General features: G+C 46.4%; 1 protein-coding gene across 1 annotated transcript; it reads left to right on the top strand.

Moving 5' to 3' along the window:
- Nucleotides 1–3,411: 3,411 nt before the first annotated feature.
- On the top strand, nt 3,412–5,182 carry LOC127293104 (uncharacterized). Its single transcript, XM_051322659.2, has 4 exons — nt 3,412–3,700; nt 3,792–3,880; nt 3,998–4,097; nt 4,854–5,182. Exons 1-3 carry the CDS (start codon nt 3,465–3,467, stop codon nt 4,060–4,062), a joined length of 390 nt encoding a protein of 129 aa, XP_051178619.1. The 5' UTR covers nt 3,412–3,464; the 3' UTR covers nt 4,063–4,097; nt 4,854–5,182.
- The last annotated feature ends 11,045 nt before the right edge of the window (nt 5,183–16,227 follow it).

Here is a 16,227-nt window from a genome sequence, read left to right as displayed (position 1 = left end):
CTCACTTCTCACCTATCATCATCACGTCGCCGTCCATGAAGATGGCAAGTGAGAAGTTGAGCAAGAGTACTCCAAACTATACTCACACATACAAATTACAATATAATATACTAGCGAATCATTTATCTATCCGTGTATGTACACCGAAACAAAAACATGTGAACATGAAAGTCATGCGGAACGGTAAGGTGAACCTACTCTCAAGGAAATTTCAAACGGTTGAGCGTGTGCGACGAATTTAGCAAAATTCGCTCAAAACTTCATACACGGAATTGACGATTTACGACTGACGATTTCGATCGTTGGAACTGATTCATCTCATCGACACGCATCTTTTTCATGTGCAGCTTATTTTGATTCGAAATATGGTTGTATTGATTTGAGAAGAGGGTGTGTGAAGTAGCGCAAGAGAGAGTGAGAGCAAGCAAATGCACATGCAGAGTAGTCACGACAACACGGCAGGCCGGCTAGGCTGCCCCGGTGTTTTGAGAATCAGTTGGGTCAGAACGCGAAGGCCGTCCGAGCAACTAAGCGGACTTTTTTTTTAGAAATACAGTGCGAACGCATACATTCACATATATACGTATACACTCACCCACCCGTAACCGTTTCATTTCTCAACTTATGCAAAAAAAAAGGATGCCGAGTTGGACTTGGACCGGGTATGCATACGCGGAAAGTACTTTTAGTACGCGTCTTTCTCCGACTACCACTAGAACTATAGCTCCACATATCGGTGATAAATAGGCTGCCCGAGTCACAACTTCTCTGCTCCCGCGTCCTTCAATCCAGCCATCGTGACCTGCGCACATGGAGAACTCGCCTAGCGATGACCATGTTGCCGCCGTCGCTGCTAGGCTGCCGCCGGTGCGCTACTATGCCCCGTTCGAGGAGGAAGAGGAGGAGCCCGTCCAAGACCTAGACTCTCCGCGGTCTCCGGGCCAGGTGTCCGACGACTACTCGCCGTTGAAGATCGTGAACCGCGGCCAACCCTCAGTCGATTACTGGGCGGATCTTGAGATCGTCAACGATGACAAGAACGCCATGGACGACGACGACGAGCCAACGCAGCTGGAGAAGGAACCTGTAAATGATTCACGGTGGAGCCCCGAAGACAGAGAGCTGTACTGCCCTGTCGACCCAAACGACCCCGAATCCGTGCGCAAGGGCTGGGAGCAACAGAGCAAGCGGTTCGCGGTGCACACGCTGCGGCACTACAACGCTCATGACCACTGCAACGGCGGCGTCAAGTACGAGCTTGTCGAGGCCACCGGTAGCCAGGGCATCGTGCTCGACTCCGGCCACATAATAGGACATGTAACTTTCATCGCCAGGGCCACCGCTGGACACGACCCCTCGGTGCCGCAACAGGCTGATCCGCGGCCCTTCTTCGCCGTGGTTCACGCGCCAGACCTTGTTCCGACGTTCATCGTCTCCATGGACGACGGAGAAGAACCAGGTGAGGACGACGGCCTCTGCCAGTTTTGTCGAGCCGACCTCAAGCATCCCAAGGTGCATCTGGAGCTACACAGACGACGCAAAAGATCCATCATCTGACATACTGCACCTACAGGGTCACAGGGTCGGCTACCAACGCAAACATGGATTGTGATATTTTTTTTTCCAATAAAGGATGCTTTATTACTTTGAAAGCAATTACATCCAGCCTGCATAACCAGGATGCACACAGCCGTTTATAGGTCCAAGAGAATAATCTGATAAAACAATAGTAAGCGAAATACATATCGAAACGATGAAATATAAAACGCTTAAGGTGTGGATGGAACCTCAATCCGTAGACTATGCTACCACCCATGTTGGGAAAAAGTATCCCTCACTGTAGCCTCCAACCATGTACAGACCTCCGTAAATAGGTCTCTGTTCTCCATGTATGGACTGTGATACTTGACTTGTTTGGTTACTCACTCATACCCTCTAGCATCCTAGTTTGATATTGACACGATGCTCAATGTTCGTGGTGGCGCCCAGTATGATGGTTTGATCTCTCAACAATTAATTCAAGGCATATAAAACGATTTAAATTACATACAAAACTTCGCAAATTCAGCACATATGCATGATTTCCATAACTAATGTATCAATTTTTTTTTTGAAATGTTGAAAACCCGGCCTCTGCATCAACAAATGCACATGGCAAGTTTTTATTAAAGAATTTAGAGTACCAGATTATTACAATGCATGGATCACAAAAGGTCGATACAAAATTCAACCATATAAAAAAAAACTCATGTTGAAACTAGACATATGTCAATCTACTAGTATGCCGCCACCCAGCCCGACTGTATATATCTTGTGCGACCGTCAATTGCCGGTTGCACCCAATATCCATAAATTCTCATTGATCCACCGGGAGAAGGAAATCCCATAGCTGAATCCAGTGCGTAGCCATACGGCTAAACTGCAAAAAGTTTGAAACTCCAGCCTTGTTAAAAATAATGTTATTCCTAAATTTCCATATCAACCAACATAAAGCATAAACTCCAAAGTGTATTCTTTCTTTTGTTTTCTTATCGATTCCATTCAACCAATTCCTGAACATGTTTTTGATATGGTGGGTGGAACCATGGAGGAATGTTGTAGGTAAAGAATATAATGGGTCACGCAATTTTGGCAAATGGACATGAGAGAAAAAGATGTTCATTTGTTTCCCCGGAGTTACGAAAACAACATCTTTGACACCCATCCCATTTTCTCTTTCCTAAGATATCCTTTGTGAGTAACTTTTTTATTGAGTAACCACATGAAAACTTTTATCTTAAGCGATAGTTTGAGTTTTCATAAATATTTAGTACACCTCATTTCTCCATGTTAAGTTAAAAAAATGTTGACCAATGGGAGAATGATTTCTCCCTTGGCTATACGTTGTTAGGTAAGATGACACTTTCCCGGTTTATTCGTCCCTGCTACGAAATTACCGCGCATGGGGATTCGAACCCATATAAAGTTCAGTTCTCTTCTCCATGTAAAGTTTGTACTATATGTCTAAAAAAATTGCAAATTTTGTTGTATCGCAAAAGCGTGGCAACTGGAAATTGGCGTTCAGGCTACTTACCGGTCAAAATCTGGAAGTGTCTAGTGTCTAGTCAATTAAAGATAAAATCCTGAAGCGTCACCGTCTTAAAACCTCAAGAAAATGGAGCGAGGGGCGCACGCGTCCCTATCATTTTCTGGAACGAACACGTCCCGCTACTGCTTTGCCTTCCTGCTTTGCTCTGCACATGCAACGAGTCACGGTGCCACAGGCCTACTCTCACACACGTCCAATGCTGGCGCGCCACCACCCATCGATCCTTCGAGGCCAACTCCCTACGTGCTCTCTCCCGATGCTCCACCACAGACGCATCCAACTTCCTACGGGCTACGGTCCGACCGCTAGCTTATAACGTCCCTCCGTCAGAGCGCTAGGAAGGTCACCGCCGTCAACAGACGAGCTGTTTCCTGTCATGAACTCTCTTCGGCAGGGTAGCACCGGCGGCACCAGACTCGGCTTCGCGCTCGGCAGGTTCGTCGGGGAGAGAGGAGGCGAGGCGGCGCACGGAGCGAGGCGGAGCGTCTCCGCGACGTCGAGCGCCGCTGCGCCGGTGCCGGGCGACCAGGGTGTCGGCATGGACCCGGCCAAGCAGCAGCCGCCCCACGCGCCGGAGGACAAGAACCACGACGACAAGCATACGGCGAACAGGTACAATCTTCTTCTCACGAGCTTCTCCTTTCCTTGACATACTCCTACTACGACAAGATTTTGACGGTGTCGTCGCTGTGTGGTGGCGCAGGGACGTGATGACGGACTCGTTCGGGGAGGGGTACTCGACGAGGGCGGACGAGGAAGGCTTCGGCGGGGTCTATGGACGGAACGACCCTGGTACGCACCCACCTTTTTGTTGTTGTCAATATTTTTAAAAAGTTGAAAAAAACTTCAGATTTGCATCCATGAATTAAGAAGGTGCGAGTGGTGAAATTGATTGGGATTTTTGCGCAGAGCATGACACCTCGCAGGGATCGGAGGCGAAGCAGAAGCAGGACAACGACAAGCATGCGACCTAAGCTAGGGTGGACACGTCACAGCAATAATCATTAAGGTAATCGCGATTTGAACTACTCCGCCTACTAATTATTTCATGGGAACTAAGATGCTGCTTTTTTCGATAATGACTAAGATGTTGCTACACCTAACTACCATAGTTCATACAAATACCAACTTATCATGTGAAATAATACAGTTCGGTTTGTGCAGAGCTTGATCTAAAAACTTAAAGTATGGCATGTGTATGTTATAACTTATGGTGTAACTTCGAGCTGGTTGATTGTTTCTTTAATTCAAAGCTAGCGTTATCTCAAGCCTCTCAATTTAAATAATAATATCGTTCAGTTTATCTTGAGAATTACTTCTACGGTGTTATAAATAAATTTATTGACTAATGTAATATGAAAAATAGTAACCACCAAAGTTGCATGGTAATGACAACGTTCACAAAGTTGTTTATGTTGATTTCACCTCAACTGATTTTCAGTATGTTTGAGAATTAGGGAATGTTTCTATGTTTGATAATTAGGGAATGTTTGGTTCCGGCCACAATTTGGCTTTGACAGCCACAAAAGTGTGGCTGACAAATTAAGAAAAAAATTTCAATCTACTATGATTATTAGGCCATATGGACAAGAAAGTATAATGCTGAAATATGGCGAGAACTGAATCTTAACATTATACATACCAATTGTTAAAACTTTGTCTTGACGAGTTGTGGTCAGAAACCAAACAGATCCCGTTTTATGCCAAATATGGAACTGCCTTAATAATAATGTTTTTACTAACATTAAATTTTCAATTTCTACAGATAATTTATGGTTGCGCTCTGGATATTTACATGGTACATGGTCTATGCTACACGTGTTGAGGTGCCAGATTCACTGGTCTCCAGATGTAGCCGCTTGGAGACAGTCGCCCAACTTTGTTCAATAACACCGATGGTGGTGTAGCAATAGGCTATTTTGTGCATTGTAACATGTGATCAGTTGCCCTATTTGGTTGGGTTGATACTTCGCAATAAAGATAGTGTTTGTTGCGCCATATAGTCGGTTGATACTTCACAATAAAGATCATTGTGTGCATCACCTGATGTAAAGGGAGATAAATTATTATATGCAATTTTGTTTCATTCTCTAATTTTGCTCATTGGGCGATGTCTTGAGAAGGAGGTAGAGTTGGGTGGAGGAAGGAGTTGTGCTCAAATTTAGATCTTTAAACTGATGATATTCACAAGTTCGCAACACATTCCAATATTTGCAAGTGCACATATGCACCAATATTATATATGACAGAAATTACAAGATGTCCCAAAAGACTAATGAAACTTCGATGTCCAGTGAAAAAAGTTAAAATGTTCGATTGCACCCACAAAGAGAATATTTTTCATCATAGGAATAAAGAGTTTTTTTAACTAAGACATGAGAAGCTCTCTAATCCCTCCATTGAAGCTTCACAAAAGCGAGAATCCATCCCAACAGTTATCTTATCAAGGGAAACATAGAAGATGTCAACTTTGTAGAAATACATATTAGTATTTTTTTTTTTTTTTTTTTGAACGGGTGAGGCCCCGAAGGGCCAGGAAGCTTCATTAGTCAAGCGGTCGGTACAAAGTTGTAGAAAGGCCCCTAAGTACATAAAGAAATATAGCCTGGGCCTTCACTTTTACAGAAAGAACCCTAAAACTAAAAGGGGAAAAGCAATCAGATCCTTGGTTCTTGCCGCCGCATCCAGTGAACCTCCAGCTCCGGGAACCTGCGCAGCCACCGGGGAACATGCCACTTGGGGCAACGTAGGTGATGAATCCTGTGCTGTAGGCGATGAAGATCCTCCAGTAAGACTTGTAGACCAGGAGGAAGGCAGTCCATGGAAGCTCGTCGCTTCCAGGCGTGGAGTGGCTCGAGTCGCCGAAGATAACCCCGACATATCTTTGCCGGCGTTGATGAACTCCACAAGATGACGAAGCTTCGAGAGTGCACACGCACACTCCCCGATCCCGCAAAGCTTCCGAACAAGGAGCCGCAAGCACTTTTTCTTCCTCATGCAAATCACCATGACTGCAGGAACGGAAGAAACAAGGCTCCAGATCTCGCCGATTCGGGGCTTCAACCTCGAGCTTTATTGACGTTGAGAGGGATGTTGATGTAGCGCCGCCGCCCGCCTCCGGCTCCTTCCACAGGAGCTCCACAAGCAGCCGCATCAGCATCAACCGCCACCAGAAGGCGCTCGAACTCACCGGCAGCAGAATCCCCCATGGCATCTCGCCATTCTCCACATGGGTAAATCCTAAACCTAGATTCGACCTAACCCTAGACCTAGACCAGAGACTCTGGATGTACAGAGGAGGAGGAGGAGGCCGGCCTCCTCTCCCCCGCCAACTCCGGCCGGCAAGGCCGCCGGAGTTGGGAGGAAGAGGAGCCGGGGCTGCAGTGGAGACTCTCAAGGAAGGGGAGGGAGGAGAGAGAAGGGGACGGGAGAGCAATCACTTTCTGTATACAAATACATATTAGTAAGGTCATCCCATCAAGCCTACGCCGGTATTTATTCATCCATGTATTAAGAGACGACCCCTGTTGATTGCAAGCCCACCATGAACATTTTGTTGAACCTCGAAAATACCTTTTAGAACCCAAGGATATTTTTATTGGATATGTGAACCTATTTTTCGACCGCGTGAATATTTTTTCAAACCTTGTGTACATTTTTGAACCTAGTGAATATTATTTTTATGAAACCGTGAATGTACCTTAGAGCATCTCCAGTCGCGTCCCCCAAAGCATCCCTTAAACGGCACCGGATCGAGCGTTTAGAGAACGTGTTTCCTTCGTGCCGTGTTTGGGGGACATCGCTCCCCAGCCGCGTCCCCCAAACGCGCCCCCAAAACTTTAAAATAACGCTGTATTTTTATTTGAATAGATAATAAAATAAATTTGTAGGTACGGTGAAGAAATAACGTTGTACTAATTTTCAAAGCGGTGCAACATAAACAAATTATAAATAAAAACTTCGAAAAAACATAAACAAATTACATATAAAAACTTAGAAAAAATGAACTAATTTTTAAAACTACTTCTTTGATGGCCCCTCCTCATCCTTCTCACGGTGCCCTTTCTGCTCGTCACCTCTTCCGAAGAGCCAGTGTCGTTCGACGCGTCGGAGGAACTTGTGTCCCCCTCGTCATCGACGGTGCTCGCCGGTTGCGCCTTCGCCTTCACTTTCGCCTCCGCCTCCACCTTCGCCCGGGGCCTTGCCACCTTCTTTGTCGTCGCCGCCTCCTCGGCGTCTTCCCCCTCCTCGTCGTTGGCCTCCCAATCCTCCTCGATGTCCGTTGGCGGTGAACCAGAGCTGCTAGGCGTTGCAACTCTATCCCACTAATGGCTCCATCCCGGCGGTTTCCCCTCGCTATCGGTGTCCGATGGCAGAGAGAGGTTGCTCATTGTGAGAGAGGACATGAGAGATGAATGGCGCCGACCGGTTGTAGATCGGAAAGCGCATACGTAGGGGTATTATTGAGCGCGAATGAATGGCGGTGCAAATATCGAAGAGAGCGGCGGTTGCTCTTCCGCGGAGTTCACGCTCCATTCCGGCGGTTCGCGCGTCAATCGACGCGGTTGCCACTGCGACGGTTCCCCTTCCCGGCAATTGCATTGTCCCTAGGTAGGTGGCGGTTGAGCGTTTGTTCGTGAGTCACTGACGCGTCAGTCCCACCACTCCTCGCCTCGCTTCTCGCTGTGTCCGGCGTGCCCGAAGCGTTCCCGGTGGACCGGGGACGGGCTCAGGGCGCCGGACACCGTATTGGGCTGCGCCGGACGGAAAGAGCCTTTGGGGCGCGCGGATGGGAAAAAAATTTTGTCCGGCGCGTCCCAGATCCCTTTGGGAGACGCGGCTGGAGATGCTCTTATTGAACCATTTGAACACCTAGTTTGAATATGTCAACTTATTTTTCTCGAACACATGAACATTTTTTCCAAATCGTGAACATTTTTTGAATCAAGTCAACATTTTATAAATCTTTGAGCATACTCTTTTTAACCCCCTCAATATTTTCTGAATGAGTGAGCATTTTTGTTTGAAAATGTGAATATTTTTTGAATCCGTAAGAAAGAAGAAAATTATAAAATCAATTATTTTGAAATGCTCACTTGTATCTAAATAAATTGTACATGAACGAAATGAATATTTGTCATATAATGTAAATGTCCAAGTATTGCTATTAGCATTCATTTGTTGCTGAAAGAATAGAAAAGCAAAAGGTGAAAATCTTTTAAAAAGTATGTGAAAGAAAATGGCTAATAGTAATATATTAAAGAAAATCAGTGAAATACAAAAGGAGAAAAACATGAATCAGGAAAAAAAGGAAAAGAAAAAATATTAAAGCTAAAAGGAAAGAAAAGAGAAAAAAAAAACCCAAAAATATCGTCACACTAGTAGATCGCTACTTTTTTTTTCAAGTGACCATGCAGACACTGAGTAAAAATGGCAACGACCAAATTTTCAATCTACCCAAGGCCATGTACGCAACAAAGTGAAAAAGAGATGTAGGCCATATTGTCAATCGAATGCGCGGAGCGATCTTACTTTTTTTTTTAGATGAAATGCTGCGATCAATTAAACGGCACACTCAGGTGCAAGTACAGATACAAGGAATTCGGGAGGGTTAGTCTCCCATACCACGTTACACTTATTTTCGCAGCCATAACGAGCTAATTCATGCGTTACTTTGTTACCAGTACGGCGCACATGCCTAATCGAGTGATCAGCGAAAACCTTCAGGGTCGACTTTATTTCTTCGGATCTTTGCCACAGCACCCAGGCAATCAGTTTCGAGAATCACCTTATCCAAACCCTTCGTCCTTGCCAGCGCTAGCGCGTGTTTGCAGGCCATGAGCTCGGCTCGCTCCGGATCCGGGGAAGAGTGGAAAAAATGGCTTACTCCTGCCAGGAAACCGCCATTGTGATCTCGCAAGACCACGCCGTACCCTCCCGTCCCATCCTTCACCGAGAAAGCTCCGTCCGCATTAAGTTTTGCCCAGCCCATCGGCGGAGGGAGCCAGTGCTCCACCACCTTGGCCGCGCCTGCGACTCGTGTCGGCTTAAGCCCCTGCCACTCCTCCACAAGGAACAACGATTTCCTTATGATCTCATGCGGAGAAGCAATTTGCGTAATACAGAGCTCATCCTCCTTCATACCGCTGAACCATTCGAGTAGCCACCCATGCAGATCGCGGTGTCGTCGCACGATCATCCTCGGACGCCGTAGTGGTAGTCCAGTTTGTTGACGAGCAACCTCCCACGCTTCCGCTGAGTGTGCGCATACCCAGAACCTGTGCAGCAAAGATTCCCCTCGATCACAGACGATGCAACGCACACCTGCTTTGATCCTCCTCCTCTGTAACTCCTCTCCCACAGCCAAGCCATTTTTAACTAGACGCCATGCATGGATTTTCGCCTTCCCCGGGAGGTTAGCCGCCCACAGAGCCAGCCATCCCCGATGATCATCCAAGTTGGTCGAAGAGCTAGCCGTCCCCGAACGCACCACGTCGAGATGCATCTGCAGATGGTATGCTGAACGCACACTGAAAACCCCGTTTTTGGTGTAATTCCAAGCTAAATAATCCTCTGTTCCAGCTCTACCCACGGGAATTTTCAGAATATCATCAACATCACCATCGAAGAAAATTTCGCGCAATTTCTCCTCATCCCAGCCTTGCCCATCATCTAGCAGGACTTCCTCGACCCTCCTGATTTCTGCATTCGGTTTATGGCCAAACGGTCTCATCAGCCCATCCCTTGGTATCCAATTGTCAACCCACACATCCACCGACTTCCCATCTCCGATCCGCCAAACCAACCCAGCTCTGAGTAATTCCCTTCCATGCAGGATACTTTTCCATGTGTAAGCTGCGGCCTTGGGGCAGCTTGCTGTCAAGAACTTCTCATCTCTAAAATACCTCGCGCGAAGGACTCGGGAGCACAATGATTGAGGCCTGGTAAGCACACGCCAGGCTTGTTTGGCTAGAAGAGCTTGGTTGAAAAACGGCATAATTACGGAAACCCATTCCTCCTCCTCGCTTAGACACACACATACGCTCCCAACTAATCCAAGGAACCTTGCGCTTCCCCTCTGCTGACCCCCACCAAAACCCAGTGGCGATGGAGGTTAACTTAGAGCACATCTTCTGTGACAACTTGAAGCAGCCCATTGGGTATGTAGGCACAGCCTGCAGGACAGACTTTATCAGAACTTCCTTACCCTCCATTGACAAGCCTTGACCTTTCCAGCCGTGCATCGCTCCAGTAATTGCTTGAAAGCGCCTTCCTTGGACCGTCCCACCACCGTAGGTAGGCCCAGATATTTCTCCGATAAAGCCTCGCAGCTAATGCCGATGGACGCCTTAAGCTCCGTCCTCCTCTCCGCAGGACAGCCCTTCCCAAAAAACACTGATGACTTATCTCTGTTGACCTTTTTCCCTGAGCTGACCTCATATATTTGTAAGACATTTTTCAGCGCCTCCATACTCTCTGAGCGATCTTACTTGTTAGCATGCAATTGGGCGTTGCGTCGCTTCGCGTGGCTGTGAGTTACGGCCCAGGCTCATTGATTCGCTTCCGGACGCGGCTGCACGCACGGACGGCATCGAGTGGTTTGCCTCCCGCACAGCCCGATCCAACTTTTCTGCTAAGAAAAAGAGGAAAGCAAAATACGCACCGGCCGTATCCTTACCGGGTGGACCTATTCCTTCTGCCATGTATTGATACCCATATGTAATACACTCAAAGCATGAGAAATATAAACACGGAATATGCTATCACATCGCGCGGGAAAACATCTAGCTGAGCGCTAAAATCCGATCCTCCGATCCCCCACTAATCAAACAGAAACAAAAGGTCAAGGCGCAACAATCAATATAGGCAAATTCCACATCCTCTAACAGGCTCTATTGACCAGCGCAACAATCAGCACTAGTCGCTGATTGATTCTTCAAGCAATCATGGGCATGATGACGATGAACGGACAGTAAGAGATCTTTCCATACTCTTCTTCATGATGAATTATAGTCGAAAGTTCTAATTTTTTTTGAACCGATCCAATCCTGCCACCCCCTTTGCCTTCCTTCACCAGGAATGCCATCGGCTTACACATAGAAAGAAGTCCTTGGAAAATTTCTAGGAGCATCTGCATTCAATATCACATGATAATTACTACTTTAGGAAATCCTAGGCCCAGAATCAAGATCTAACAATCAAATTAAATGGCCGCATATCAATTATAGTACAACAGTATCCTAAATGCTTCAATACCGCCAACAGTTGGTAATACCATCCCAATGTCAGGAGCAAACCATGTAAGAGGGAATAGGTAGGAACTGACAACTAGGAGATCCTTGGGATAGCCACATATTTGTATGAACTAAACTGATTTTTTTTTGAAACAGAAGTAAACTGAATATTAATTGATATAGGATGTGGAGGAAAATGCAACAGATCCCACTGATGCCCAGGGTACCAAAATTAGGCATGCAATTTTTATCAGAAGAGGAAGCATATTCCTTCTATAACAAGTATGCTGAAACTATAGGTTTTAGCATTAGAAGAAGCAGTGGCCATAAAATGAAGAAGTCCTCTACAATGCAACAACAGACGTTTACATGCTCTCGCCAAGGTATGTGCTATATGCATAGTTTATGATTGCAATCATATTTTGATGCACTAATAAAATTACTTCAACTTATAGGCTATCGTGGGGATGATAAAAGAGAGGATACATTCAGTTATAGCAGGCCTGAAACAATGTGGATGTACCGTCCGTATGAAGATAAGCCTTAGAAGTGGATTTTATGATGTGTATGAATTTGAGGCTTCACATAACCACATTCTTTCTCCTGAAACCATGACTCACTTTTTGAGATCCTAGAGAAAAGTAATAGAAGCGCAAATAGAAAATGCAGAGGTTGCGAAGTCTGTAGGTATTTCAAATAAAGCTGCAATCGATTGGCTGGCTAAACAAGCGGGTGGAATTGAAAACCTTGGTTGTACACGTGAAGATCTGAAAAATCGGTTGTACTCAAAGAGAACGATACAAGCAAAGGAAGGTGACACCGGAGGAGTGTTAGAATACATGGAGAAGAAGGTATCAGAAGATGTCAATTTCTTCTGTTCAATTCAAGTGGATGAGGATGATTTGATAACCAATATTTTTTGGGCTGACTATGCCATGTTTGGTGATGTTATATGCTTTGACACCACATACAGGAAACTAGATGATGGGCATCCATTTGGTTTGATTGTTGGTGTAAATAATCACAAGAAAATTGTTGTTTTCGGTGCTGCACTTCTGTATGATGAAACCGCTGAAAGTTTTGCTTGACTTTTTAGAACTTTTTTGAAAGTTATGTCAGGAAAACATCCACGGACAATTCTGGCCGATGAAGATGCATCAATGGCAATGGCGATCAGTGAAGTCCTAATTTATACTATACATAGACTGTGTGTGTGTCATATGAATCAAAATGCTTCCAAGCACCTTTTGGTGGAGTCGTCAAAGATTATAAGAAGTTCAATGTTGATTTTCAGCATTGTATCTATGCTATAGAGGAGGAAGATGAATTTATAAGTGCATGGGGTGGAATGCTTGACAAGTATGGACTACATGAAAATGAGTGGCTTAAAAGGTGGATCGAGAAAAAAGGAGCATTGGGCACTAGTGTATGGCAGAAATACGTTCCGTGCCCAAATGACTACTACCCAAAGAAGTGAAAGCATGAACAATGAACTAAAGAGGTACATCAGTGTTAATTGTTAAATATGACATGCTTACTTTTTTCCATCATTTCGAGCGGCTAGTTTCAGATAAAAGATTTGAAGAGGTGAGGTGTGACTTGAAAGCAACACAGAGTAGTCCTAAACTAAAGGCAGAAGCTAGCTATATGTTAAGACAAGCCATATCCACATATAGTCCAGCAATATTCAAGTTGTTTCAAGAGCAAGTGCTTCAGACCCTAAACTACGACACATTTCTTTGTGATGAAATTGAGGCAGAGGAGAAGGTTTACACAGTAAAATTTCATGGCACACAACGTGACCATATCATCAGATTTATCCAAAAGAAGAAAAGGTCAGCTGCAGTTGCAAGAGGTATGAATTTGCTGGAATACTTTGCTCTCATTGCTTACAGGTTCTTGATATTAATAATATCAAGCACATCCCTCAAGAATATATCTTGAAAAGGTGGACAATTGATGCAAAAGTTCTTGATATAACAAGCAACCGCAACCAACATGATGATCCAAAAGTACGAATGGCTAATCGGTACAAGGATATGTGCAAAATGTATATGAAAATAGCTGCTCGTGCCGCTGAATCTGATGAATCATATAACGAGGCTTCTAACTCCGCAGAGCAATTAGCACAAAGGTTGGAGAAATGCTTGAAAATTAGAGCTGATCCAGAATTGAATAACCCTAGTACTACAGAAGGTACATCTTATACTTATAATTACCTCGTGTGCCCCGTAAAGACGAGTGTCGTGCTACTGCTGCTGCTAGCCAACCTGAGTGAGTACATGAGAGGAGAACAACTTGTCTGGTGACGGCGGTGCTTTCCAGCGTTCTGCCGGAAGGAGAGGTTATAAGCTGCCGAGCCGGAGGGAGGTTGCCAGATTGATGCGTCTGCGGTGGCTCCACGCGAGGGGAAGCCGTCAGGATGTACCTTATGTAGTACTGATTCGGTAGACAGGTAGATGAATACGGAGTTCTTTATTTCTGGGAATTTTATTTGGACGGAAAAGCTGGGGATCAAGGACGCGGGAGGCAGCGTCGCTAGATGTCTTCCACGCGTCCGCGTCGCACGGATGGTCGCACTGACGCCGCACATGCAAGCCTCGCCCGCATCTCTCGTTGCGCAGAAGGCGATTGCGAACGAAGCCTGGGAAAGCGTCGGGTGGTAGGGCGCTACTTCCTCTCATGACCGTAGAGACATTGCGATATTTAAGTTTTTTTTAGAAAAGCACTTGAGGCTATTTTCTGTTGATCTCTCCATGTTACAAGGCAGAGCTAGCCACCAGCCACTTGAGACAAGGAGAATGGACGTTGCTAATGTTCGTTAGTGCCCTAACTCTTGCGCAGGTGCGTCGTTGGCCTCAACTTGTTTGCTAGCGATAACGAACGAAGAGGAGGAAGATGACATGTTGGAGAGGAGGAAGGTGATGCACCAGAGTCTTAGGGAATGGTGGGTGTGGTGCAAGGTAGTTTGTCGACGTCATGCTAAAGGTGAAGGGGGGACATGTGAGTAAGAAGAAGACCCCACTGAGACATTGCTCTCGTTTGTGGGCCATGACCCACCTTCCATTCGTTGGGAAATTTGACGCCATAACAGATGCGTCGAGTGTTAACCAGAACCGCCCCTATGGTGGAGGAGCGAGGACAACAACCATGTGTTGTCAGATTAATGTTGTGTAGTTAAATACATTTATTTACATAAATTTTTAATAATTTTTATAAAAGCCGAAAGGCTGAAAACACTAGTCCACCCAAAAGGGCCCAACGGCTAAATCATAAGAGGATACGGGAGAGTCCAATAAACAGATCTTCTTCCAGCCCGTCCAAGATCGTCCCTATCTTTTACTCCGTATTTTTTACTTTTTAACTTCGATCGTCCCTATCCTGTGCCTCCTGCTTTGCTCTGCACATGCAACGCGGCGCAACGAGTTGCAGCGGCACAGAGACACCCTCACAGCGGCCTTGGGCCTTGTTTGGCAGGCCGGTTTTTAAGCAAATACACGTGTATTACACCAGCCCATCTTTTTTTTTTTTTTTTTTTTGAACAGGGGAGGGGTCTCCCCGAATGCTGCATTCATAACATTGTCGGTGGGTACATTTTACATACAGGACTCTGATAGAAAAACAACATTACAACACAGTCCTGAATACTTGCACAAAGGACCCTGAATAAAAGATAGGAAAAGCAATCAGGTGCTTCGTCCTCTCCACCACAATTGAGCCTCCATCGCCGGCCACCTTGACACTGCCGGGGACGCACCACTTGGCGGCGAGAAGGTGTTGAATTCCGACGAGAAGCTCTGAAGGGCCTCCATCTTGGCACACCGGCCTGGAGGTTGAAGAAGCTACGGTAAACGCAGTACCGCAGCGCGGAGTGGCCACATCGGCCAAGGATAACAGCGGCGCTCAGTCGCCACCATTGAGGAGCTCCAGAAATTGCAGCAACACAACCCCACCGTGAAGAACGAAGCAGACCCTCGCCCTTCCAATCCACGCCTCCACCTCCTTGATGGCTGCAGCTTAGAAGAAGGACAACATATCTTGCTTCATCTTCACTGGCAACGACCTCCTGATTTGGAGGCCGGACCTCGAGCTTATTTGCGGGGATGACAAGAAGCTTTTCCCCTCTCACATGCGGCTCTGACCTCCAGAGCACCATGAGAAGGAGACCTGCTTCCATCGACCACCGGATGCAGCTCGCGTGCATCAGTAGCCATGCCCCGATCGGCATGTCGCCAAACACCATAGAGGCAAAAAGGGACCAGCCCAAGACCTAGACTCCTACTCCTAGACTACTGCTGCATAGGGAGGGGTCCCCCACCCGCCTCAATGCCGGCTATCGCCGGAGAAGAGAGGGAGAGGGGCCAGCCGGCCCAGATCTGGAAAACTAGAGAAAGAGGAGGTGGAGAGAGAAACAGAGACGATACGAAGAAGAAAGAGTGCCCGTTTTGCTGATGTGAGTAGCCGTCTAGCCAGGAATTGCTTGCATGCGGTCACACCAGCCCATCCAGTTACTCGAAAATACACCCTACTTCTGTTTGGCAGGCCGGTGTCTAGTAGTGTAAGCCCAGATAAACTCGTGAAAACACGTCCGATTGACCAGTTTTACAGACGCGAGGTGGACATCGCGTTTTTTACACTCTTGTTTTGTGGATTGGAGAAGAGAATCGGGTGTCCACCCAAAACACGTTAAATAATACGCTACCAAACACAGAAATCCACTGTTACCAAACAAAGCCCAAGGAGAAGCGACGCGTGTAAGCGGTCGGCGTCGAGAGAGCGCGCCACGACCCTCCGAGCCTTCGAGGCGAACCCCCTGCGTGTCACCCCTCGCGTGGCGCCACCGCAGACGCATCAATCTGGCAACCTCCCTCCGGCCCGGCCGCTTATAACCTCCCTCCGGCAGAA

Source organism: Lolium perenne, chromosome 4 (assembly GCF_019359855.2).
Source record: "Lolium perenne isolate Kyuss_39 chromosome 4, Kyuss_2.0, whole genome shotgun sequence".
NCBI lineage: Eukaryota > Viridiplantae > Streptophyta > Magnoliopsida > Poales > Poaceae > Lolium > Lolium perenne.
The sequence above is the reverse complement of the archived record's forward strand: the minus strand, read 5'-3'. Positions and strand labels throughout refer to the sequence as shown.

Bases quoted from the DNA above. Each gene is read 5' to 3' on its own strand.
- LOC127293104 (XM_051322659.2), top strand. From the start codon at position 3,465: ATGAACTCTCTTCGGCAGGGTAGCACCGGCGGCACCAGACTCGGCTTC. The intron at 3,701-3,791 runs GTACAATCTTCT...GTGGTGGCGCAG, and splicing joins GACAAGCATACGGCGAACAG to GGACGTGATGACGGACTCGT. The intron at 3,881-3,997 runs GTACGCACCCAC...ATTTTTGCGCAG, and splicing joins CTATGGACGGAACGACCCTG to AGCATGACACCTCGCAGGGA.